The 25,794-nt window shown below is 35.6% G+C and overlaps 2 protein-coding genes across 2 annotated transcripts in view; one reads left to right on the top strand and one right to left on the bottom strand.

Moving 5' to 3' along the window:
* The window catches only part of Ccdc146 (coiled-coil domain containing 146), a 134,651-nt gene that overhangs the window by 81,631 nt on the left and 27,226 nt on the right, over nt 1-25,794 (bottom strand). The gene's annotated exons all lie outside the window — the stretch shown is intronic.
* Fgl2 (fibrinogen like 2) lies at nt 803-4,388 on the top strand. The gene is made up of 2 exons (XM_076862488.1): nt 803-1,471; nt 3,591-4,388. Exons 1-2 carry the CDS (start codon nt 859-861, stop codon nt 4,295-4,297), a joined length of 1,320 nt encoding a protein of 439 aa, XP_076718603.1. The 5' UTR covers nt 803-858; the 3' UTR covers nt 4,298-4,388.

Genomic DNA, 25,794 nt, shown 5'->3' with positions numbered 1-25,794 from the left:
ATGGGAGGGTGATTCACATTTAAGCCACTGTGAAAGGTGACAGTGCAATTACAAAACTGGCAAAAGAAGCAGCTACTCATTTTGATAAAATACAATGTTCTGTTTTGAATGTGTTTTAGCCAGTTAGACAATTGTATACACTATGCTATGGTTGAAAAAAGGAGAAGGCAGCATCCCACCCCCACCCCCCCAATCAATTTCTTCCCTTTTACAAATGGATGAAACAAAGTCATCTTGCAAAGAGCCAGAAAGCTGTGCTTTGTTCTTTTTTTTTCTTTCTTTTTTTTTTTTTTTTTTTTTTAGAAACATTTCAAAGTGTTTAAGATTTCACCTGAAAGCCCAACATGGAGAAAATTAGAGGTTTTCAGTGCCCCAATCTAATTTTTAAAAAGGACAGCTTCCACTTTAGTAATGTATTTCTTCTTCAGACAGTTTGGTAACTAACACATAAATACTTATCTTTTAACACTATTTGTTTCCAATGGAGTTGGGTATAATTAAGTGGTCTATTTCACGCATAACAAATTATTTTGAAATTAAAGGCTTAGTAAAATAATCTTGTGCTTTATAAAATAAGTCATTAAAGTATATCTTGGCAAATATGCACATCCCACAGACTAATGTATATATTTTGTTAATTCTGATGTATATTATTTTGGCTGAGAATAAATTAGTGCTGGATAAACGGCATTTGGTGAGGACCATCTTCTCTTCCTGTGCGGTTCCGAAACTAGTGATGCAAAAGCTCCCGCCCTTTTCTGGAAATGCTGAAAGCCTGACTCAGGCGGCTGTCCCTGTTAAACCACTGGGGCCAGGCGCGCTGTTTCCTTGCTGGGGTGAGCGCAGCACAGCGCAGAGATGAAGCTTCCTGACTGGTACTGGCTGAGTTCAGCTGTCCTCGCTACTTATGGTTTTTTGGTAGTTGCAAACAATGAAACAGAGGAAATTAAAGATGAAAGAGCAAAGGACGCCTGCCCGGTGAGATTAGAAAGCAGAGGGAAATGCGAGGCAGGCGAGTGCCCCTTCCAGGTGAGCCTGCCGCCGCTGGCTATCCAGCTCCCGGAGCAGTTCGGAAGGATCCAGGAGGTGTTCAAAGAGGTCCAGAACCTCAAGGAAATTGTAAACAGCTTGAAGAAAACTTGCCAAGACTGCAAGCTGCAGGCTGACGACAACCGAGACCCGGGCAGAAATGGACTACTGTTCCCCAGCACAGGAGCCCCGGGAGAGGCTGGTGACAATCGAGTTCAAGAACTTGAGAGCGAGGTGAACAAGCTGTCCTCTGAGTTAAAGAGTGCAAAAGACCAGATCGATGTGCTTCACGGCCGCCTGGAGAAGCTGAATCTTGTAAATATGAACAACGTAGAAAATTATGTTGACAGCAAGGTGGCAAATCTAACATCTGTTGTCAATAGTTTGGATGGCAAATGTTCATCGAAGTGTCCCAGCCAAGAACAAATCCAGTCACCACTAAGTATGTATGCTGTTTTCTTATCATTTGTTCATGAATGTGAGGTAGTAAGTCAGTATCTATAAACATTAACCAAAGTGAATAAGTAAAATAGATGATGTATTAAACAAACATCTATTCATTAAAGTAATCCAGAGGGGGGGAAATGTTTTCTCTAATGTACCACAGAAATGATATATAATCTGATTACAAAAGTCATTAGCTCTATATCCATTAGGAAGCACTTTCAATTTCAAGGTGTTACTTGAAATTGAAAAATGCCAGACCTACACACAAACAGAAGCACAGAATTTCTTAATGTTTTAGTGCAGTCTATCTCTTCACTCAAGTGTTTGAAAACAAGAGATAAGGCAGTGCTGTGATTGTGCTTTGTTCATTAAAAATTCATTTTTTCCTGTGGTTGGCTGACTGCCACTTCTCAAGTAGCAACAAGTGATCCATAGAAGATTTAGAAATGATCTGAAGTTCTTAACTTCAAATAGCTAGTGAAAATGGGAGATTTTACAGATGGAATAAAAGCAGTTTCATGTATGTGCAAAATGTTTTTCTTTAGACCTGTGTTTTAGGGGAGAATTTTGGCATGCCACTAAGGGAAGTTTCCCTATTAAAATTATTTTTTAACCTTTTGCCACCATTCAAGAATTTAATAGAACCCATCCTCACCATCCACTTTACTTGAACTTTAATAAACATGTTAAAGACAACAGCCTTGCCTATTCTATCAATGAACTTTTAGTAGCATTGGCTCCCTGCCAAACTCTGGCTTTCCACCTAGACTCCAGAGACCATTGCTACTGGCCTTATTGGTCTTATTATACTTTGCAAAGCCATATCTGCATTAGGACTTCTGCTTACCATAAATCTGAGGTTCAGGGAACATGGTAGCAACCACTTTTGGAACAAGTACACCAGACATGCTCCATCCCCAGGGAATCTGTCCCTGAAGGTAGCTCGGTTTCCAGGACCACTGCTGTTAATACTTCTGGCAGCCTATATCTGAATGTGTTCTGAACATTGAACATCATATCTTAGGTGACATCAAATATGGTGCTATATGGTAACTTGTAATGATATGAAAAATGGTATTATTCACTTTTATCCTAAAAGTTTTATGAAAGTAACTGAATATTCTGAGTTCTAAATATACACGATTAGATTTTTGTGCAGTGGATATCTTATATTAAATTTATCTGTCACAAAACTATCTTTTTATTTCTATAAAACCCTATTAACTGATTACACTTATCCTGAACATGATCACCTGTTGTTTATTTCTAGAAATAAACACATGGAACACTGGCTAAATATACTTTCCTATATAATAAATTCAGAATAGTATTGGTATATTATTGAAAAAATACATTCTCACAAGCTTTTTTATATAGTTATGTAAAATAAATGTGAATTTATGATCAATGCTGTACATTAGAACCTTAATTCATTAAGTGAAACATGTCCAATAAAATTTCCCAACAGTAGGAGTGATCAGCCCCTTTAGGTTAAAGGGACAAGAAGCCTATATGCCTGGAATGTAGTTCTAGGACAATTGGAATCATCTGAATTTTAGGATAAAGGAATGCAATGGTTATGAGAATAAGCTTTGCTGTCACAGCCAGATCTGAGTTTGTGTCCTGGCTCTGCCAAATACTTGTATGAACTTGAGCAAGGCTTTGATTCTTTGGGCCTAAAAAGCCTCATCATCATCATCAAAAAAAAAAAAAAAAAAAAAAAAGCATAAGTGGCAATAAAAACTACATTATAATGTTGATATGTTGATTAAATGTGAAAATGTTATCCAGTCTTTGGTAGCATGCCTAGAACATGCTAGAGGTAGTTCTCATTAAATATTACCTTTACTTTTTCTTTTCTTATTGTTGTTTGTTGATGTTATAACCATTATTAGCAAACAAGAGTATGTTAGAGAGTCTTGTCTACTTCATAGAACCATGTTCTTGTTCTGAGGCCTTAACAAACATTTGCTAATCAGGTTCAGGTAAGTTTAGCAGAGCAAGATTTTATTATTGCAATTATATACCCAAAAGCAGTTTCATAATTTAAAGAATTCCTCAGATGTGTAGATTTTTAAATAAAATTCAATGCCTTTCTTTTTTCCCTCCTCCAGTTCAACATCTAATACATAAAGATTGTTCAGACTACTACATAATAGGCAAAAGAAGCAGTGAGACCTACAGAGTTACACCTGATCCCAAAAATAGCAGCTTTGAGGTGTATTGTGACATGGAGACCATGGGGGGAGGCTGGACAGTGCTACAAGCTCGTCTCGATGGAAGCACCAATTTCACCAAAACTTGGCAAGACTACAAAACAGGCTTTGGAAATCTCAGGCGAGAATTTTGGCTGGGAAATGATAAGATCCATCTTCTGACCAAGAGTAAGGAAATGATTCTGAGAATAGATCTTGAAGACTTTAATGGTGTCAAACTATATGCCTTGTATGATCAGTTTTACGTGGCTAACGAATTTCTCAAATACCGTTTACACATTGGTAACTACAATGGCACAGCTGGAGATGCCTTACGTTTCAGTAAACATTATAACCACGATCTAAAGTTTTTCACCACCCCAGATAGAGACAATGATCGATATCCCTCTGGGAACTGTGGGCTGTACTACAGTTCAGGGTGGTGGTTTGATGCATGTCTTTCTGCAAACTTAAATGGTAAATATTATCACCAAAAATACAGAGGTGTCCGTAATGGAATTTTCTGGGGTACCTGGCCAGGTATCAGTGAGGCCCAGCCTAGTGGCTACAAGTCCTCTTTTAAAGAAGCCAAAATGATGATTAGACCCAAGCACTTTAAGCCATAATCACTAATGCTTATTTCTCTAAACATTCATTATCTAACAGAGCAATTAATTCATTCAGTCCTGTGGAACATGCTTTATTTCACATTCCTTTTCTATGGCTAAAAATAATTTCTGAGTAGATTCTTACCCAACATAGCATTTGAAATAAAACTGGAAAATACACATTTAAAAATATTCATTTGTTGCTATTATCCAACGAATGCTTGCAAGTAATTGGGAATATTGAGAATGATACATTTTATAACTATTTTAATTTCTTTAATTGAAAAGTTCTCAATATTCATATTAGTTTCTACAATTAAACAATTGTTTATTCAGCAAGCTAGATTCTACATAAGCAATCTCTATTGTGGCTATGACTTAATGTGCACATTTGAAAATATGTCACTTTTTTCAGGCTATGAGAAGTTATTTGCATATTTGTCTCTAAATACTGTAATCTTCATTCTGAGATATACTTATTCACTTTATGCACTTTTGAGTCAGAAAGAATTTACAGCATTTTAGTTTCCAAAGAGAAACAATATATGTAATTAAAACTGTTAATGCAGCAGTCACAAAATGCAAATTTTGGCATTAGAATATTGTAAAATGGGTAGCATGATGTTAGCTCCCCAAACAGTCAGAAAATAATGTAACTATAAAAACCTTGGTTTAAGAAAATTCATTCATGGTTTATAACTTGTTAGATGTTTGATGGAAAAACTGCTTTAGTATAAGTTATCTTCCTCTGCTATATCTGCACAATCATTTTTAATTTAAGATTGCTCACTAGTGTGCTAGACTACTGGGAAGCTCTCCTTTTGGAGATAATAGTGTGTGGGAAAAGAAGTGTTTACATATACTTTGAAGGCCAATTTCACATCCAAAGCAATATCATTGGATGATATACATTATAGGAGGCTAAGTTTTCTAGAATGAATAAATTTATTTATTAAAGCATGAATTTTGAAATGTAGTTTGACTAAACAACTGGTAGGTTGTTTATTTACTATCAGAAATTCAAAGATAATGTGTTTTTTTCCAACTAAACAAAAGTACCTAGAACTTTTATAATTCATCCATTCTGAATGCTAAGTATCATATAATGTTTAATTTCATTGTCAAGAAAATAATAATTTCAGAGAGAACAGCATTATTTTGCTGTACATTTAAAAAATGCTCTTGACTAAAATTTGAAGTTATTTTCTGTACTGTTTATGAGCCTCATAGCAACAAACTGACCTTTAATTTCTGTTTGTTTGGCATACACTAACAAAGTTTTCAAAATATATTCACATTCACACAAATGTATCTTTACCCATTCTTTGAAATGATTGATGAGGTCAATTGTTTTAGGTTAACAATTCTTTTTAAAAGATAGCAGATGTTAAAAGATGTTTTCAAATAAATATGATGAAAATTAAGTTATTATGAGTACTTTTATACCACAAGAGCAAGATAAAAGATGTTTTCAAATAAATATGATGAAAATTAAGTTATTATGAATACCTTTGTACCACAAGAGCAAGATAAACAAAGGTATAATCAAATGATGGTCAAAATGAAAAACATAGTATCAATCAAATACAAAATGTGTATCTATTCAGTGGGATACCAAATGTAAATGATATAATATTTTATTTCTATCTCTGGTTTTCTTTTTAAGAAGATTTTGATATTATGTATTTGTTTTGGATAAGGGCATTTTCATTTGCTACATGTAACTATTAATATATGTATAAGTAATTTCTGTGATAAAATGGACTCATCACAAAATACAGTTCCAAAGAAAATTGTATACTTTCATAGAGAGTGTCCACTGATTTCAATGAGAACTTGGGATGTTTTCAAGAGAATTTGCTGAATAATTATTAATCCATGTAAATAGTTTATTTTTGCACATTATTTCAAAGGATCAAAAATTTTCTGTTATACTTTTATAACACTTTCCTAATAAATTCCTTAACACAAAATTTTTTGTAATCATTGCATCTCAATCATAAAATATATTCTAGACTTTGATACTTTTTAGTATGTTGATGGAAATAGATTATATCTGAGAAAGTCCTTTGCTTTAACTATTCACTACTATATGCTAATATTCATAAATGAGGACAATTTATAAATATTTTTAGAGTCTTGTCTTGGTTTCATTTTGGTGGCTAATATTTCTTAATTAAGATAAGGTCTTATTTCTAAATATTATCATTCTTTGAAAATGTTGGCTGAAACTGGGTCCTTAGAAATTCCACATGAAGTAGATTCACCTATCACTGAGGAGGAAAAAAAAATTTCAAATTTTTCTGATAAGCAGTAATACGCCAAATGGATTAATGGCACACGCATCCAATAAATAATGAGTTCAAATATACAAAGCATTAGATGTATCTGAATAATAGCATTTACATATCCTTATTTTTTAAGAACTACCCAAGAAAAGGTTTTAAAAGTAAAAGGGATAAGTAATGTCACTACAAAAAGCTTGTTTAAAATTCTTTAATGTGTAATCAGGGTTATGATTCCTATCTTTTTAAAGCCTCATAAATAATGTATTTATTCTTCAATGTGGAAACAATTATTGTTTGTAAAATATAAATATGCTTTTGTCTGAAAATTGTATAATGATTACCTAATCTAGATAATATTCTTTTTTAAAAAAACTTTTTTAGTTGTAGATGGACAAAATACTTTTATTTAATTAATTTATTTGTTTAATTTATTTATAAATAGTCCTCATTTATGAGCATTAGCATGATTTATTAAATAAATTAAATACAATTTAATTAACAGGAAGATGGGGCAAATAGAGGAACACCATTATCTTATTTCCCTCTAGAATAGTCTTGGCATGTTTACAAGGCACAATCTTCAGTTTCCTTTTGTGTCATTCAACTCCATCTATTTTTCCTTTGTCAATGCTGCTGATCCCATTAACTCCTCAGGATACTGCAGACTCTTCCTAACAGCAGCTGGTACCTCCAATTTCAATCTGTGCTCACTTGTCTCCCTTATCACTGCCAGGGGGATTATTCAGAAATACAATTCTGATATTTGATTATCCTGCTTAAAACAACTCCACACTTCCTGTAGGATGAAATCCAGCAAATGAGCCCCTCCCTGAACCAATTTCTGCCTATCTTTTCAGTACTATTTTCTGCCATTACTCCTTCCCACCCTACTGAATCCCTTCTTGTTCGAGAACCAACCATGTTCTCATTACTTTGTGTATACTGTACCCTTGGTCTAGATAGAATGCCATCCTCAAGCCCCACTGGGTCTTGTCTTATCACCCATGGTTAAGGGCAGGGACTCAAGAGCCAGACTTCTAGATTTGAATTTCAGGTCCACCATATGCAAGCTAGATGATCATGGGAAAGTCACTTAATGGTTTTTAGTTCCCCCAATTATAAAATAGAAATAACAGAGTCTGCCTGATAGATTTAATGGGAAGATTCAATGACGTAACATAAGTACCTAGAACATAGATATATATATTTTTATTGTCTTCATCCTGAATAGTTCTCTCCCTTGATCTGTCTTTAATAATATTGGGTGGAGTTTCAGACAGCATCCTACATATTACTTATTATTGAATTCCTCATTATTGAATAATTGAGTTCTACAGTGTGGGAAAATGGGTGTAAAGGGAGACTTGAGACAGGGGTAGTATTATTCAGTGACTAATAATAAGCTACCATTGAAGAAGTGCTGTAGATTAAAGCAACCAGAGTGGCAACTGGGAAAGGAGTGGATATCACCAAATCAGAGGATTTGAGAAATTGAATACAGGTGATGATATCGGAGGGCATATGACAAGGCAATATTATATATTCTACAGGATTGGATACATAATCGCGTGTTAGAAGGAACCCAGGGAATATGCTTCTGGGATACATGCCACTTAGAGATGTTTGGCTATACCAAGCTGAACAGTGTTCCACTTTCTGAGTTCCTAAGGAAAAAACAATATTTTTCATACTACTGATACTATATTGCAATTCTGAAATCAATTTTATTCATACAAATTAAAAATTACAGATTAGCCTGAAGAACCCTTTGCAAACCACCTTCAACTCCAACCTCCTCCCTCTCCCCAGAGGTAACAAGCTGAGGTGGCTGAATCCAATTTCAATTTCATTTGTGCATTGCCAAGTTGCAACATCTATTGACTCATAGCCTCATCAGGTCTTTTTTTTTTTTTTTTCACTAATTGGAAAGAACTAGAAATGAGGGAAAATGAGTGCAATTGGAGAACCCAAAGTACCACAAAATCCCCCATCCCCCAATGTGACTGAACCTTCCTTATTACTTGAAGTGGCCCTACTGCCAATGTATGATGAGGTTCTTTGTTTTACTGGAAGACACTGTTGCTTTCTTGCTTGAGGGAATGATCTTAATCCTCTTTTTGGTTCCTTTATCCTACTCATCAGAGCCTGCAGATATGTAATCAAGACATGCCCTGATATTAAGTATAGTCAAATTAGAAGGAAAAACTTTCACAATCTTGCTAATTTATATCAGCAAAAGGTTAGGGAGGATGTGTGAGAATAGACTTTGAAGATGCTTGACTAAGGAAGAAGAAACCAAATTTTAGATGTCACTGAATTTATTGATATAGATATTTTTACCAGAAATTATGGATTAAACAAGGAGGGTGAGATTGAGAAGATATATTTGTTCTTATAATGTGCTTTCTTAGTTAACACAAAACCTAGATTTGATAGTAGTCTGGTTGAGAAGTGAGAAAAGTCTTAAAACTCAAAGACTTAAGAAGATAGGAAATCTGGGATGGAATTATCCTTAATTCATTCAAGAAATGCCACAGAGCAAGACAAAAGCTTTTCTCATTTGTTAACACCAGGTACCAAAGTTTTGTAATTCTGAAATGAATTTTATTCATACATAAATTTTATTATGATACTAGAGATATCAATGACCAATAGACAAAAATCCTGTAGTCATTGTTGTTAAAGACAAATAAATAAATGACATGTAACATGAAAAATGAATAGGACAAGAGTATATAAGAGGGATGCTATTTAATATAGAGTGGTCTAGGGATACCTCTCTATGAAGGTGGCATTTGAACAGAGAACTAAAGAAATGAGAGAGCAAGGTAGGCAGATATCTAGAAGAGTGTTCCAAGCCACGGGAGCAGGAAGTGCCAAAGTCCAGAGTCTGGAGAGTGATTGGCATGTTCGAGGGTCAGTGTCAGCAAAGAGGTCTGTGTATAAAAGCAGAGTTTAGGGTGATGGAGATGTGAGATATAAGATTAGACAGCTTTGTAGGGTTGTGGATGAGGGTGGTGTACTAGATCATCTAGGCTCTATGAACCATAATGAGAATTTTGCCTTTTACTCCAAGTAGATAAGAGTCATGAGGGTTTTGAATAGAGGAAGGACACGATCTCATCCAGGTTTCAAAGATCACTCATGTTGAGAATAGAGGCCAAGTCTGGAACAAGGACCCCACTTCACAATAAAGTGTTTGCAATAATCTTGGTGTGAGATGAACACAGCACTATGGTGGTTGCAGTGAACTGCATCTATTTTGAAGGCAGAGGGGACAAGATTTGCTGATCAAAGGTTGGTGGTAGATAGTAAAAGAAAAACATAAAGGTGTTACAGAAAACCACAACTTTGGGGAAATAAGGAAGTCTGTAGGGAGACCCTATGCAGAAAGTGTGTAAGGAGTGGGGTAGATGAGGATTGGAACCTGAAGTTTTGAGCATTATTAAGTTTAAATACTTCTAAGACATCCAAGTGGACAGAGTTATTTGTATATTAGTCTAAAGTCCAAGGAGGACAACTAGGGTTCAGGAATACATTTGACAATTGCTAGATTGCAGATAAGAAAAATATGAGCCTAGAGGAAATAACCTAGTAAGTACGTGTACATGGAACAAAGATTTTGTCAAAGAAGCCCTGGGAGAAGCTGGCCTCGCAGAGGTTGTACATGAGGAGGAACTAGCACCCTACTTACCCTATAACTGTGTAATTTGAGAGGTCCTAGGGATGCTTCTTTGTGGAAGGGGCAGAAGTGTATTTTCACTGTAACAGAAATTTATTCTAGGTTATTTTATACTTGGATTTGCTTTTCCTTCCTTCTGCCAGAAACACTTATGTTGAGTTATTGGAATACCTTTTAAACCCATAATGGTACTCCACAATAGTAGTCTACAAAATACTGATCTTGACTTAGGAGGTCATGTCACAGCAAAAGGAGGCAGCAATGACATATTGAAGCCTCAAATACCACCTTGTGAGGCTGGGGTGTTATCATGCAGTATACCATGTGTACACACATGTGTGCACGTGTACATACAGAAAAAGAAACATGAATGGAGCCACAGAGCAAGACAAAAGCTTTTCTCATTTGTTAACAATATCTGTCCAAGTTTAAGGATGATTTATGATCATTTAAAATTGTTAGGGTACTAATTTGTTATGATTATAAATCTTTAGTTAGGATGAAATTGTTTACTCCCCTTGTCTATTTTTGAGATATTGATGATATTCAACTTTCTTTCACAAATATTTTCTAAAAGTTATCCAAATTAGCTTTCAAAGTGTGAATGACCATAAATGAATCTCACTCACAATTTTCACTAAAAGTTCCAGGTTCAGGTGAAAATTTATGTCACTCTTTGAATATGGGTAGGTTTTCCATATAGATGGATTGAGGTAAATTTATATATGTATTCATATATACCTACAAGTATGTGCTTACATATATATACATATATGTTACAAATATACTTATGCTTATTACTTATAACACATATACTATAATATACAAGGAAACCTGCCCATAAAAATAAAATAGATATGCAACTATTATGCATAGTAAAAAAAATTAATACAAGAAAAATCACCACACCTAAAATCTCATTATCTAGCTAACTGTGGTCAGTATGTTTTAGACATAGCACAGTCTCTCAAAAAGATACATATTATTAGGCATTTCAAGAGAAAAACTATGCCACATTCTAAGATATTCCCATTTAGAGAAGAAATAATCAAAGGGGAGGGAAGGGAGGAAGGGGATATGGGGGTAGGAAACATGGTGAAATGAGACGAACATCATTACCCTAGGTACATGTAGGATTGCATGAATGGTGTGACTCTACTTCGTGTAAAACCAGAGAAGTGAAAAATTGTGCTCCATTTGTGCACTAGAACTCAAAGTACATTCTGCTATCATGTGTAACTAATTAGAACAAATAAATAAATTAAAATTTAAAATTTAAAAAAGAATCATTTAAAAATAAACATATAAGCCTTTTTGGTCTTAGTCCTTCAAAAAAACCAATATTTCTTTGTATTTATTATTTGAATCCAATTTTACCATTTGTTTATTATGTGCTTAGTTTCAAAATTATTTTCTAAACTCAAAAATCTGAGTTTAATCATTAATATTTAAATTTTTCTTTAAGAAAAATGATACTGTATAAAGTGAATAGTTTATTACAAAAGGCAACATATATACAAACACATAGGATCTGCAAACTGGTTTAAATTTCTCTGAAACTTGGCTTTCTCATATTCTCCAAGATGCAGGTAATTTATGCTTATGTTGTAAAAGTTTATCAAAGAAGGACCCACAAAATTATTTGCTTACATTTATTTTCCATTTGGTAATGGTATTTTTTTCTTTTTAGTGAAGCTAACCTGTTTTTATTTTTGCTTAGATTCTTGCTTCCACATACTAATATTAAGCAGCTGTCACTAGCTGAGTGCCAACCCTATACTGGATACTTTCCTAGGAGTATTTCCAGTGTTATCTCTGCTTGTGATTAATGTCCCAATGAGGCTTTGCACTAAATCTTTCCTGAATTTGAATGGGGAGTCTTGGTTATCTATGAACTGTTTATCATTTGTGGACTATTATCTGTTTTCAGCTTTCCTAACATTCTTGGTGTATTTTAGACAAAATGGGCTGATTTTCCATGGATAAAGTACATATATAGTAAACCTCAGTATCATCCTTCCACTGACTTTCTGGATGAACTCAGAAAGTGGGAAATGATTCCAATTATATTTCAGTTTAAGGTGGAACATTTCCTTTTGTGTCTTATCAAAACAATTATATAATTTTTGACAGGAGATATTTTTAAAATTAGTATATTTTAAATTGTGTTCATGTCCCCACTTAACCTAGTGGTTAAAAATTGTCTTCCTGAAGCTAAGTCAAAATTTATAACAACTCAGAGAAAAGGCAAACAAGTTTTTATGCTCTCCAAACACTGTTTTACTCCATGGATACGTGGCAGAATTCACTGATGAACAAATACAAAGCACTTTGTAAGTTCTTTGGAAGCTGAAAGACTTCTCATGGAAATGCCAAAGTTCTTATTTTTATTTGTTAAAATAGTTTTATTTGTATAAAATAATTCTTACAAAACATATCACAAGTGAATGGTGTTGGTGATGGTTACTTTTAAAATTTCTATCCCACATTGAGTAAATTTTTTAAACCAGATTAAGTCCTCTCTTAGAGACCTAGAGGGGCCCCCATATCATAGTAATTATGGAAGCTGGACAGGAAAAAGATACCTTCATGTTTAATACAGGGTTGGTATTTAATGTGCTGAGCTGCTGAGAGGTTTTCAAATTGTCCCAGTGACCCGAAGGTTCTACAGACATATTTTAGGAGTGCCAAAGAAAGCTGGGTTGGGGGAAAAGCCAGGAGAATGCATGATGTGTGAAATACTGTCCGAGTAGAATAGTTCTGCTTTTCTATATCTTGGGCTACATTTTTAATTTCACTTTAAGAAAAAGGTTGTGCATGTGTATGATTTTGATTTGATAATCATTACTTCCATGTCACACTTCCTTTTAGGGGTTTAACTGACAAAACTGGAATAATTATATGAATTTTCTAAGTTCAAAAAGCCTAAATTACTGAGAACTGAGGTTGAATCAATATGTCAAATGTATACAGAAACTTGGAAGAAATTTCTAAGTTTGCTTTTTAAAGTGGTGATCTCATAGAGTGATTATTTAATGGAGTGTTTTACTAATTACTATGAATATTTACTTTTTGAACATCTTGGCTTGGCTATATGCAAGATAGTGAAAGAAGAGTACCATCATTTTCTGCTCTCAGAGTTCCTGAGGCTACTTTAGGTTAGCTTAAAAATAGGAAAGAAGTGAGATGAGATGATTACATTGCTGTGGAGATTATAGAAGCAGAGGTGATCCACATTTTGTCAGGAAGTGAAATGCTTCCAGAAAAAGGTGGGACCCCAACTGGCCTGGAAAGACCTAAAGAATCTGGAAGCACAGAAATGGGGGAGCAGAGCTCTCCTTACCTGGGACCTGGGCAGGGAATAAGCAAAGACACCAGCAATGTGGAAATTGGGAAGGAGTAGAAGAGCATCATCTAATTTGACTGGAGCATGGGCTTTGTGGCAGGGACAATAAAAATGGGGGGAAAGGAATGGCAGATGAGACTGCAGAGGTATTTAACTGCAAGGTCAAGCAGGTGACAATCTTTTTTATGAATAGGCAAGAGAAAATTCAGATCTAAGTATCCGCAGCCTCCCCCACTACCTATTTATTCCTAAATTCTGTGCCTTGTCCTTTTAGACGACAGCAGGATACTACTGAGTGTGAAGGAAAACTGGAGGAAACTCTGAAAACTGCTTTACAAAAATAATGAAATGGCCAAAGATATCAAGGAGAAGATGGGTGGAGATACAAAGAAAAATGCAGCCTGAGGGTGGGAAGGCAAGTTTCTGGAGGATTTTTAGAGTAGGAGTGAAAAAATGTGGCCAGGCATCTGCTCTGATGGAGAATTTTAGGAAGGTTTGCAGCTGGTTGTGCTGTGGAACTCACTCCTCCATTTCCTAAAGGAAACTTCATGTTGCTTCCCAACGCTTTAAGGAGGTGGATCTGCATTTTCTTTATGCTGTGCTGTGAGGTCTGTCTCAAGGTGGGAGTCAGAGGAGTGTTTCATGCAGTTCGCACTTGAGCTGCCCAGAGCAGAGGTTTCCCCAGGGGTGTCTTAGGGGGTGGGGGTGGGGCAAGGTTGGTGAAGACAGTAGGAAAGGGAGAGACAAAAGGCTTTCATCTTGTGTCCTTCACCCCCTAGGCCACCACATACAAATCTATTTTCTATATAAAGTGCCCCTGTGTAAGATTTCCACGGGCGGTGGGGGGGGGATAAAGCAATCAAAAATGGGAATGAAACTACTGTGCTAAACAGCAAGGTAATGAAGGATCATGAGCTACAAAATGTATTATTAATGTAAAGTAAACCTCAGAGAACTTCAACAACTTGCTGAAAGCTTCCCTGCTAGTATGTACAGAGCAAGAACTAAGAGCCATTTCCCCTGACCCACTCTTTCACTTCCCATTGATATCAGAGATTATCCCCCACCCCACCAAGCCTGTCCATTCTTAGTTATATCCTTTATAGGTAGCAAAATGCCTATCTTCTTAATCTGAAGTTTAACATCAGGTAATTCTTGTATGCCCTCATTTCCTATTTCTGATGCTGCCTAGGTGTCCCTGTTTACCTCCATCTGGGTATGTATGGGCTGAGAATACAAAAAGGACTTTTGCCTCAGTAGATAATGGACTTGGCATTGGGTTCTAAGCTTGTTGCTGGTATCTCCTTTCCATTTCCTCTTATGCCAACTTATATACCGGATGGTCAAAGGTTAAAATATGATGACTCAAATCATCAAGGTACTAGAAGAAAACACAGGAAATAGATTTATAACCTCAGAGTAACAAAGGTCTTTTAAAGTATGACACAAAATCCCAAAGTTGTGAATAAAGATAAAACTCAGGCATAGTATTAAAAAATAAACTTCCACGTGGGGCAAAACTAATTATAAGCAAACTAAAAACAGAACAAAAAAAAAACCCCAATAAACACAGAAAGCAGTGAATAGTATACACAAAGGCCTACTTATCAAATGTATAAAGAGTTCCTATGAACCTATAAGAAAAAAAAATCATCCAATAAGAGCAGAAGAAAGAATGTGAAGAGAGTTCACAAGAATGGAATTACAAATAGGTCTTTGTATTAACCACATTTCTAACTTCTGCAAAGTCAATGCTTTAACATTTGACCTACATATATATGCCAGATACACCTAGTTCTGGACAACCTGATAAATGATGCCTGAGTCACCTTGCCTTTGGCTTCCTGCCTTCCTCATCTATCCCTCCCCAGTCCTCTTCCTGGAGGCACACTTTTCAAATGCAAAATAATCCAGAGTCTACACCTCCACTGGCCCTAAGCACCCCAGTGCCAGGTACTAGACAACTAAGGACTGTACCTGTGCCCCAGAACCCACTGAAATTATCCAAACGGTTCAGTTCTAAACTGCTTATCCTCCTTGCCTGTCCCTTGGCAGAAAACCATTTTCCTCCCTCCTCCTGACCTGTCCCTGTGCTCCCCCATGTGTCACCCCTTTACCTGATGCCCCCATGGTATATTCTGCCCCCTCCTCTTGGAAACTGTGAATAGTTGTCATTTCAGTGGCAACAATCTCCTGACTTGTTGGCCTTCCCATACCTAAAATTTTGTATTAATATACTTTAAAACAGTTTTAAATATATTCATTCACTCATATTTTACTCATTCATTTTCAGATAAATATAAAGGCTGATATAATGACTTTTTTTCCTTATCAGAATAACAAAGGTCAGGTTCACCAGATTGAATGGGGGGAGTGGAGGGAAGGGAGGGGGGATGAGAATGGGAAAGACAGTAGAATGAATCAGACATAATTTTTCTACATTCATATATGAATACATAACCAGTGTAACTCCACATCATGTTCAACCACAGGAAGGGGAAGTTATACTTCATGTATGTATGATGTATCAGAATACGTTCTACTGTCATGTATAACCAAAAAGAATAAAGAATTAAAAAAAAAAAACAAAAAAAGGAATAACAAAGTTCAAAATGTTAGTTGGCACACAGTGCTAGTATGAATAAAGGGATACACTCTTACAGTGGGAATGTAAATTGTCACAACACCTAGGGAGAATACCTTGGTAATAAAAACAAATTTTAAACACAAAAGCTCATGATCCAGCATTCCACTTCTGGGTGTATATTCAAAAAATGATAACAAAACTGAAATCACTATCTTGAAGAGATATTTGTATACCCTCGTTCATAGCACCATTATTCATAATAGCCAAGAGATGGAAGCAATCCAAGTGTTCACTGACAGATGAACGGATAAGCAAAATGCAGTATAAATATACAATGAATTATTTAATCTTAAGAAGAACCAATTCAGATGTATGCTGCAACATGGATGAAGCTTGATGACATTATTCCAAATAAAATAAGCCAGCTGCCAAAAGAGAAATATTGTAGGATTCCATTTATAGGAGGGACCTGGAGTAGTCACATTCATGGAAATAGAAAGTAGGATGGTGGTTGTGGGGCTAGGGCAGAGGAATTAGGGAATTATTATTTAATGAATATAGTTTGTTTTGAATGTGCAAAAGTTCTGGAGAATTGGTTGTGCAACAATGTGAATAAAATTCATGCTAGTCAACTATATACTTAAAAGTAGTATATTTTATCTCAAAGACTTTTAAAAATTAAGCAAACTTATTGAGCCAGCAATGCCATTATTAATATGTCCTTTTAATATGATTATTCCAGTGTGAAGTGATGTATATAAAAGGTTATTTAACCAATGACCTAAAAGTCTTATAACAAAACTGATTAAAGCATGTTCCATTTTCATTGAAATACTATGAAAATCATAAAAATATAAAAATTATGTATGTGGGGAAAAAATAACTGCATTCATCATTACTACCACTTACTTGTTTGGGAATAGACTTTCTGTAAGGCTGTACAAAAGATGGTTAATCAGGGCTGGGGTTGTAGCTCAGTGGTAGAGTGCTTGCCTTGCACGTGTGAGGCACTGGGTTGGATTCTCAGCACCACATAAAAATAAATAAATAAAATAAAGGTACTATGTTCATCTATAACTCAGAAAATATTTTTTAAAAAAGATGGTTAATCATGTTTGCTCTGGGGACATTGACTTTGGATTGTGAAACGGGGTGGGAGTCTGAGTTAGTTTGCACTGAATATGTTTCTGCACCTTTTGAATTTTGTACTATGTGCATAATTTACAAATTTAAAATAGCTTTAAGAAAAAAAAGCTAATTTGTGACTGAAAAAACTTTATTACCTGTCTCCTTGATATTGTTCTTTAATTTCCTTTTCTGGCTTGCATCTCACTGCTTTACTACTGAAAACCTGATCTTGCTTGGCTAATGAAAACTCTGGTGATTGATAGCTTTGCCTTCAGTGACTTTTCTAGTGTTGATTCATTTAACTGATGTCACCTGTACATTCAGATGACATACCAGATGGTCAAAGTTCCAGTCCTACTCACTTCTGTTTATACTCCATATAATCTACCCAACAGACAACAGTAACTTCTCTTCATCTGTTTTTTTCATATTTTTTTCTGTTCCTTTATTTCCTTCTTCTCCCCCTCTTATAGTGCTGAAGGATCAAACCCAGAGCCCTGTGCATGCTAGGCAAGCATTCAACCATTGAGCTATACTCCTGCCCTACTATCTATCTATATATATATATATAGTGTAAAAGGGTTTTCTTAATTTTAATCCTCAAGCTTCCTTCTTTAATTCCTAATATATTTGAATAGTTCCTAGATTACTAAAGGTACCATGTTTTGCAAGATGCACATTTTCTACTGAGAGTCACAAGTTTTCTTTCTTTTTTTATTTTTAAAATTTATTTATTTACTCTAATTTGTTATATAAGTCTACTTACTTTCTCTCTCAAGAATTTTCTTTCACAAATGAAAAAAATACCATTAGTTATTTCTCCTATTCCTCACCTTAAAATGCAACACCTGTGATATGTTTACTTGCATAAACTAGTATCCAAGTTTAGATTATTTTCAATATGTAATCAAGTTGTTATAATAGTAGCTTAAAAATAAAAAATAAAGAATTGACACTTTGTTAAATATACCAAAAAATAAACGTGTGCATACATGCACACAAGGTCCCCATTATATCAGTAAAGGAATAGAAGCAGATAAAGAGGAAGAAAGAAAAATTAACTATACAGGGCTGGGGTTGTAGCTCAGTGGTAGAGTGATTGCCTTGCATGTGTGAGACCCTGGGTTCGATACCAAGTACTACATAAAAATAAACAAATAAAAATAAAGATATTGTGTCCATCAACAACTAAAAAAATGAACCATATAGATGAGGGACAGCAGGTCCACTGCCACACTTTCATCTTTCCTATTGCCGGGACTGGCATTATTGTAGATGTTCAGTAAAGACTTTCAGAATGAATAACAGAAAACCTCATGGATAGAGGGGAGAGGAATTATGAGTTCTCCCCAATTTTCAATGCTCTTCTGACTCCCACTTGCAATAAATCACAGTCTGTTCAGATAGTTCTCTGATAACATTCAGGATTCCTGATCAGAACCAATCTTCATGATTATCATTTTTTGAAAGTGACAAGAATAAATATACCCTCAAAGGAGAACATCCTTTCTCTGCTCTGTTCTGTAGCACATTATTTTACTGATTGAATTTAGGGGTGTTAATCTGCTCTACAAAATAAAACATGCCCTGTATACTTGTCATCCTAATATAAATCTTTAATCTTTGTAAATATAACTACGTTGATACCCACATATGTAAAGTGCATTCATGCCACATCCCAAGGACTTCTCCCATACTGGAAAGAATTTTAAATTCCCACCCCAGTGTCAGAGTAAAAGCAACAACAGAAACAAAACAGAACAAAACAACATACCTCTATGTGAATAGTGGAACCTATCTCTATTATTTAATAAACTTTCAGTCTATTTAAAGTCTTCTGATAGCTAAATAAAATCTTGAAAAATTATTCTTGTAAGGATTCCTGGAAGTGTGATGAAAAAGTGAAAGTTTGCCAATAGAAAGATTTATACAAAGATTTTAAAAAGAAATTTCACAGTTTCTTAAAAACACACCCTCATGAGTATAGCTATTAATGAGGTGTGATAAAGAAAAAAATAAGGAAGTGAATAAATATGTAATTCACAGAATGTTACATATTTATCTTTATTTTTCATTTTAATATAAACTTTATTTTAAAAGTTAATTTCAAAGCTTAAAATAGCAGTGTTTAGATGTGTGACTGCCAAGTGAATAATGTCAAGGGCAACGTGTACTAAGGTAAGAAATGGAAGACTGGCTTGCCTTAACGGTTCTGCCCAGATGTATAACAAGGCAAGTTCAATTTTTTAGAACATTTAACATGGAAATGACGTCTCAAAATTCCTATTCCTTATGGAATAATTAGAAAAGTCACAGGCTTAAAACTATTTTGACTGTAAGCTCCTTGATGGGGGAGTCTTATCATCTTTGTAATCAGTTATTTGATTAAGTTATCAAATAGAAACCATTTTTTTTAAGAGAGAGTGAGAGAGGAGAGAGAGTGAGAGAGGAGAGAGAGAGTGAGAGAGAGAGAGAGAATTTTTAGTATTTTTTTTTTTTAATTATCGGCGGACACAACACCTTTGTTTGTATGTGGTGCTGAGGATCGAACCCGGGCCGCACGCATGCCAGGCGAGCACGCCACCACTTGAGCCACATCCCCAGCCCCTAGAAACCATTTTAATTCCTTGAAAAATATTCTAAATGTCATTAGGAATTATTTCAAAAAACTCATCAACAACCCTACAGAAAATGAGTGAAGGGCCAGACGCAGTGACGCAAGCCTGTAATACCAGCAGCTTGAGAGACTGAGGCAGGAGGATCAAGAGTTCAAAGCCAGCCCCATCAAAAAAAAAAGCAAGGTGCTGAGACCCTGTCTCTAAATAAAATACAAAATAGGGCTGGGGATGTGGTTAAGTGATTGAGTGCCTCTGAGTTCAAAACCCAGTAACACCCACCCCCTCCACACACACAAAAAAAAAAAAAAAAAAAAAAAGAAAAGAAAGAAAGAAAGAAAGAAAATAAGTGAAGGTTTGACAGATATCAGAAAAGCACCAATATTTTCAGGAATTAAAATTTTAAAAAATTTAATTAGCATTAAGAGAACCAAATATATAAAAAATATCTTTTGAGTATGTGAATTTCCTAGTAAAGAAGTAATAGTTTCCCCATTTTTTAAACTGGTACATTATAATTGTACCTAATGATGGGATTCCTGGTTACATTTTCATACATGCACACAATATATCAATATAATTTGGCCAATCACTTCCCAGCACATTCCCCCATTTCTTTAATCTACTGATCTCTCTGATTTTCATGAGATTCCTCCCCTCCACCTTTCTTTTCCTTTTTTCTCTCTTATTTCCACATACTAGAGAAAACATGATCCCTGACTTTGAGTTTGGCTTATTTTATTTAACATAATGTTCTCAAGTTCCATCCATTTTCCTGCAAATGACATAACTTCATTTTTTTATGGCTGAATAAAACTCCATTGTGTGTACATACATTTTCTTTATCCATTCATCCACTGATGGACACCTAGGCAAATTTTAAAAGAAGTAATCTTAAAAGTATGCAATCAGGTCAACAATGGCAGTATCTGTTTATAAATATGCAGTGGTAGATGATGCTGTTCAAATACACAAAAACAGGAAGTTGCAATCTTTCCAGAAAGCAATCTGAAAACTATCAAGTGATACTGTGTCTACATCTGTAGCCAGGGACTTTCCTGGCAAGCTCAAATCCACACAGTAGACATTCCCCTCAGATCTGTTGCTTCTTCTGTCACTTCCTCTACTATAATTTAGCCAATGTCCTGTAAGAATCTAAACAACAATTTAGAATCTTTCCCTCACCTCCATCCACTCAGACATTAAGTCCAAAATTTTATATTTCTTTAATATCTCTGTTAAATGTATTTGTTCCTTCTTCCCATTGCCACTGCTGTAGTTCAGCCTCTCTTCATATCTTATCTTAATACAGAGAAGATGAAAATGGAGAAGATGCAAGTCAGGAGACATTTACAAGAGAACCAACTGACAGAATACCCAAAGAGGGTTAGGTCTGGGAAGAGAATCATGTAGTTCTGATTATGTTCACTTTGAGGAACCTTGGTGTCCAAAGATATTCCAAGAACACATACATAATGGATGTGGGCAAAGTTCAGGGACAGAAAAACAGATTGAATACAACCTGGAGATATGCATGAAATAGACCCTCTCATGTCTTACTGCCTTCAAAAAGTCTTTCCATATCAACTCATTCCACAGTGATTGATCCTTCCACACCCACATATTCCATTTTATTGACATTTAACATTTCAAGCTTCTTGTTCCCAATCAAAGCTAAAGAATAGGAGCCTTTCCTATGCTTTATATCTGTGAATCCCTAAGGTGTCTAGCACAATCCAGCACACAGGAGGTGCTCAAAACAAGAGTAGTTAAAGGGATAGATTCGATTTCAGTAGATTTAATAATTACAATCTCTCCTATCATAGTGCCCAGTGGGTGCAGTATAAATATCTGCATTAAGATTTAATGTCCCCAGCTGGGAATGTGGCTCAGGTGGTAGTGCGCTCTCCTGGCATTCCTGTGGCCCGGGTTCTATCCTCAGCACCACATACAAACAAAGATGTTGCGCTCGCCGAAAACTAAAAAAAATAAATGTTAAAAAAATTCTCTCTCTCTCACTCTCTCTCTCACACTCTCTTTAAAAAAAAAAAAAAGATTTAATGTCCCTCATTATTATTAAATTAAGATTTAATGTCCCTCATTATTCTTCACAAACTTCTTGATATCTCAGTTCTCATCAAATCTGACATGAAACTAAAACTTAGATACAAACACCTCTATTTATTACACATTTTGTAAGAAGTCCAACATAGTTTTATATATAACCAGGTTTAGTGAGGGATCATATTATCAACAAACCCACTTCATCTACTCATCCACAATATCTCCTCATCTGCGCTACTTCTATAGAATCCCATATTTTCTCCTGATTCACATGTTTACTGCCTTAGAGTTTCCCTGCATTGTCTGCCCGCTCTGCCTTTTCTCTACCTCTTGGCTAAGTTAAGTCAAAGACTTAATGATTGGCACAAGAATTATTCATGAAGAAAAAAAGGAGTCAACTGACCCTTGGTGAAAAGCAAAGAGCCAAAAAGCTTAAGCAAAACAATATAATGTTTTTGATTTGGGCTGATGGCATTAAGACAAAAATGATTTTATCACTTCCACATCCCAGAAAAGTTCAACTTCTGACACACTGACACTTGACAACTAAGGTCATTTATAAGTCAGTACTACTTTACATAGCACATAAAGACAGAAGTAGGAATCCTGATTTAGGGAATTTCAGGAGAGTTATAACATAATAATCCTGGGTGTGTTTCAGTCTCTAACATGAGGCCCAGCAGAGTATAATTGATACAATCTCTTTCAGAAACTATTTGAGGGTCTCTATTAAAACTGAATATAAACCTAGACCATGAAAGTAACCCCATTTTGGGGGGGTACCAGGGATTGAACTCAGGGGCACTCGACCACTGACCCACATCCCCAGTCCTATTTTGTATTTTATTTAGAGACAGGGTCTCACTGAGTTGTTTAGTGCATTGCTTTTGCTGAGGCTGGCTTTGAATTCATGCTCCTCCTGCCTCAGCCTCCCAAGCCATTGGGATTAGCCACTGAGCTCAGCTGTAGTAACCCCATTTTGATGTACATACCCATGATAAATAAAATTTCAGTACAAAGCATATGTAAGAATAGTAGGACACTACATAGGCAGTGAAAAAACAAATATTGCTGTATATCATACTAATGATATTTTCATGGACACAATGATGAGTAAAAGAAACCAACCAAAAGCATATGGTATGATTCCATTTATACAATGTTTAAGAAGAGGCAAACTAACATATGGTAAGGTCACAACAGTGTTTATCTTTAATGGGATCAATGACTGAGAAGGGTCCCAGGGAGACCTCTGGGTTGCTGGAAACATGGTGGGTAAAAAGATAAGTGCAAGAGATATTTAAATCCTTAACTGTCAAAGAACACAGAATTTGGAGAAGAATAAAATTCATCACTGAACAGAGTGGTGGGAAGCATATGTAAAAAATTCACCAAGCTGTACACTCACTGGCATGCTATGTATGTTATATACCTTGTTTAAAAAAAATCAAATAGGAAATGGGATGAAATTACATTTTCAATGGGACAAGAAAAATGTGAAGTTCCAGGCCTCATAGCAGTGATGGTTGAGTTGGGGAGCAGGTGTCCAGCATTAGCCCACACAGTCCATCAATGGGAGTCATGAGGCTCAGTGTTGTAAGCATCACTCTGAACATTCATTCCAAAGAGTGAATTAACGCAGTGTAGTTCCTGCCTTGTTGGTTTTATTTCTCATTGTGATCATGTCAATGAGGAATTCTAAATTTTCTGTGCAATATCTTATGATGAGAAGATATTTAAAACATCTGTTAATGTACCAAGCAACCACTACAGCCTATAAGTGTGGCAAGTTAGAGGTTGGAGAAACCCCTCTGAGCTGGGTACCCAGGCAGTTTCCTGGTGGATGGGGGAATTGAGGCTGATTCTGAAAGGTTAGGAACAGAGCAAGGGTTTCAAGTATGGTATATGCAAGAACTTTATTTCAAGTTTTAGTTTGAGTGGTACAGTCTTTTAAGAGGCAATGTGACTAGGCAGACTTGTGGGTGGCCATGATCTTATATCACATATTTGCAAGTCCACAGTGCCAGGCTAATTGTGTAAATAGCATAATAACAATAAATGTTCAAGGTGGTTTGGTTCTTTCAAAGTAATGCCAAGCCTCTGAACCTTTGCAAATGGATTCCTGATAGCTTTCTTCCATTTGCCATCTGAACTCTGGTTATTCTGCAGATATATGTAGCATATTTTTAGATGCCTTTTTTGTTGCTGTAACCAAAGGACCTGACAAGAATAATTTTAAGGAGGAAAAGTTTATGTTGGACCTCACAGTTTTATGTTGGAGGTCTCAGGCCACCGACAGCTTGCTCCATTCCTTAGGGCTCAAGGTGAGGCAGGATTTCAAGGCAGAAGAGTATAGTGAAGGGAAGTGACTCACATGATGATCAGGAAGTAGAGAGAGCCTAGGCTCAGCTCACCAAATATATACTCCAAAGGCTTGCCCCCCCAGTGACCCACCTCCTCCAGCTGCAACCTACAAGCATGCAGTTACCACTCAGTTAATCCCTGCTAGGGGATTAATTCACTGATTGGGTAAAAGCTCTCATAACTCAATCATTTCACCTCTAGACCTTCTTGCATGGTCTCACACATGAGCTTTTGGGGGACTCCTAATATTTAAACTGTAACAACAACTTTATACAAGGATGGTTAAAAACTTTAAGATCCCCCATAAATCTTAAGAGAAATGTTGTGAGAATTAGAAAAACAAAGCTACAGGTGCCAAAGCTCAACAATGACTTGGTAGTTTGGGTTTTGGGTTTTTTTTTTTTTTTTTTTTTTTGTGGTGCCAGGGATAGAAGCCAGGATCTCGTGCATGCCAGGCAAGTTCCTCTACAACTGAGGAACACTCGCAGTCCCTTAGTGGTGTTTATTATGCAAAATAGTTGTCTGATGCTAATAATTTATTTTGTAAGATCTCAACAGGTTTGAGAAACAGTTCATGTGCAGCAAAATTGCTAATGTTGATATTATGCATAAGAGTGGATAAGACATTTCTTTGACACCATTATTGAAATCTCTTGTGTATCCATTTGCTCAGACTTATTATATCCAATGTTAAATAACTATACTTTGTTATGCATGTGTATTGAAAGTTTTTTGAAATAATAAGTTGTTCGATTGAAGATAAATACACACAAATTGTCCTAAATTCTCCTGTGGTTTTCATTTTTGTTTTTTAAGCCAAAAATAAATCACCTTTTGTGATTCATTTTTGGCTTAAAAAACATGATTATATAATTTTTACTTTTAGCATAAATTTGCTAGAAATAAATAAGCTTAAGTTGTTGTGATTTTTTATTTCTTGTTATGATTTCTGCCTAAATTGGTTTTGAGATCTCTCTGCCGAGAGTAGCCATGAGCCACAACAACCACTGTTTTCTTAGAAGAGACCTGACCTGAGGAGCAAGATGTAGGGAGGAAGTTAGACATGGGTGTGTCAGTTAAATGAGACAATAATGAAGAGGTGAAACAAATACATGAAACAGAAGAAATGTATTACATATCCCAGAGAGTTTAGGGATGGTAATAGAGGGTGCCTGATGAGAAGTCTGGAGGAGCTCAACCAACATATAGGAGCAAATAAGAGAGGACCTATCTGTGCCTTAATTAAGGTTCATGGGCCTTATACCTTAGATATTCCTGCAGGGGTTGTGAATTGTCTGGTTTAAAGAAAACACATGTGAAGTGGGGAGGAATTTACTTATAATGTTCTGGTGTTGACCATTAAGTTTTATCATGGTTAGCAGCTGTGTGTTAGGTTTGGGACCAGTGAGATGAGGAACAAGTGGGCTGTATCTCAACCAGA

The sequence above is a fragment of the Callospermophilus lateralis genome, chromosome 1, assembly GCF_048772815.1.
Source record: "Callospermophilus lateralis isolate mCalLat2 chromosome 1, mCalLat2.hap1, whole genome shotgun sequence".
Taxonomy (NCBI): Eukaryota; Metazoa; Chordata; class Mammalia; order Rodentia; family Sciuridae; genus Callospermophilus; species Callospermophilus lateralis.
The sequence above is the reverse complement of the archived record's forward strand: the minus strand, read 5'-3'. Positions and strand labels throughout refer to the sequence as shown.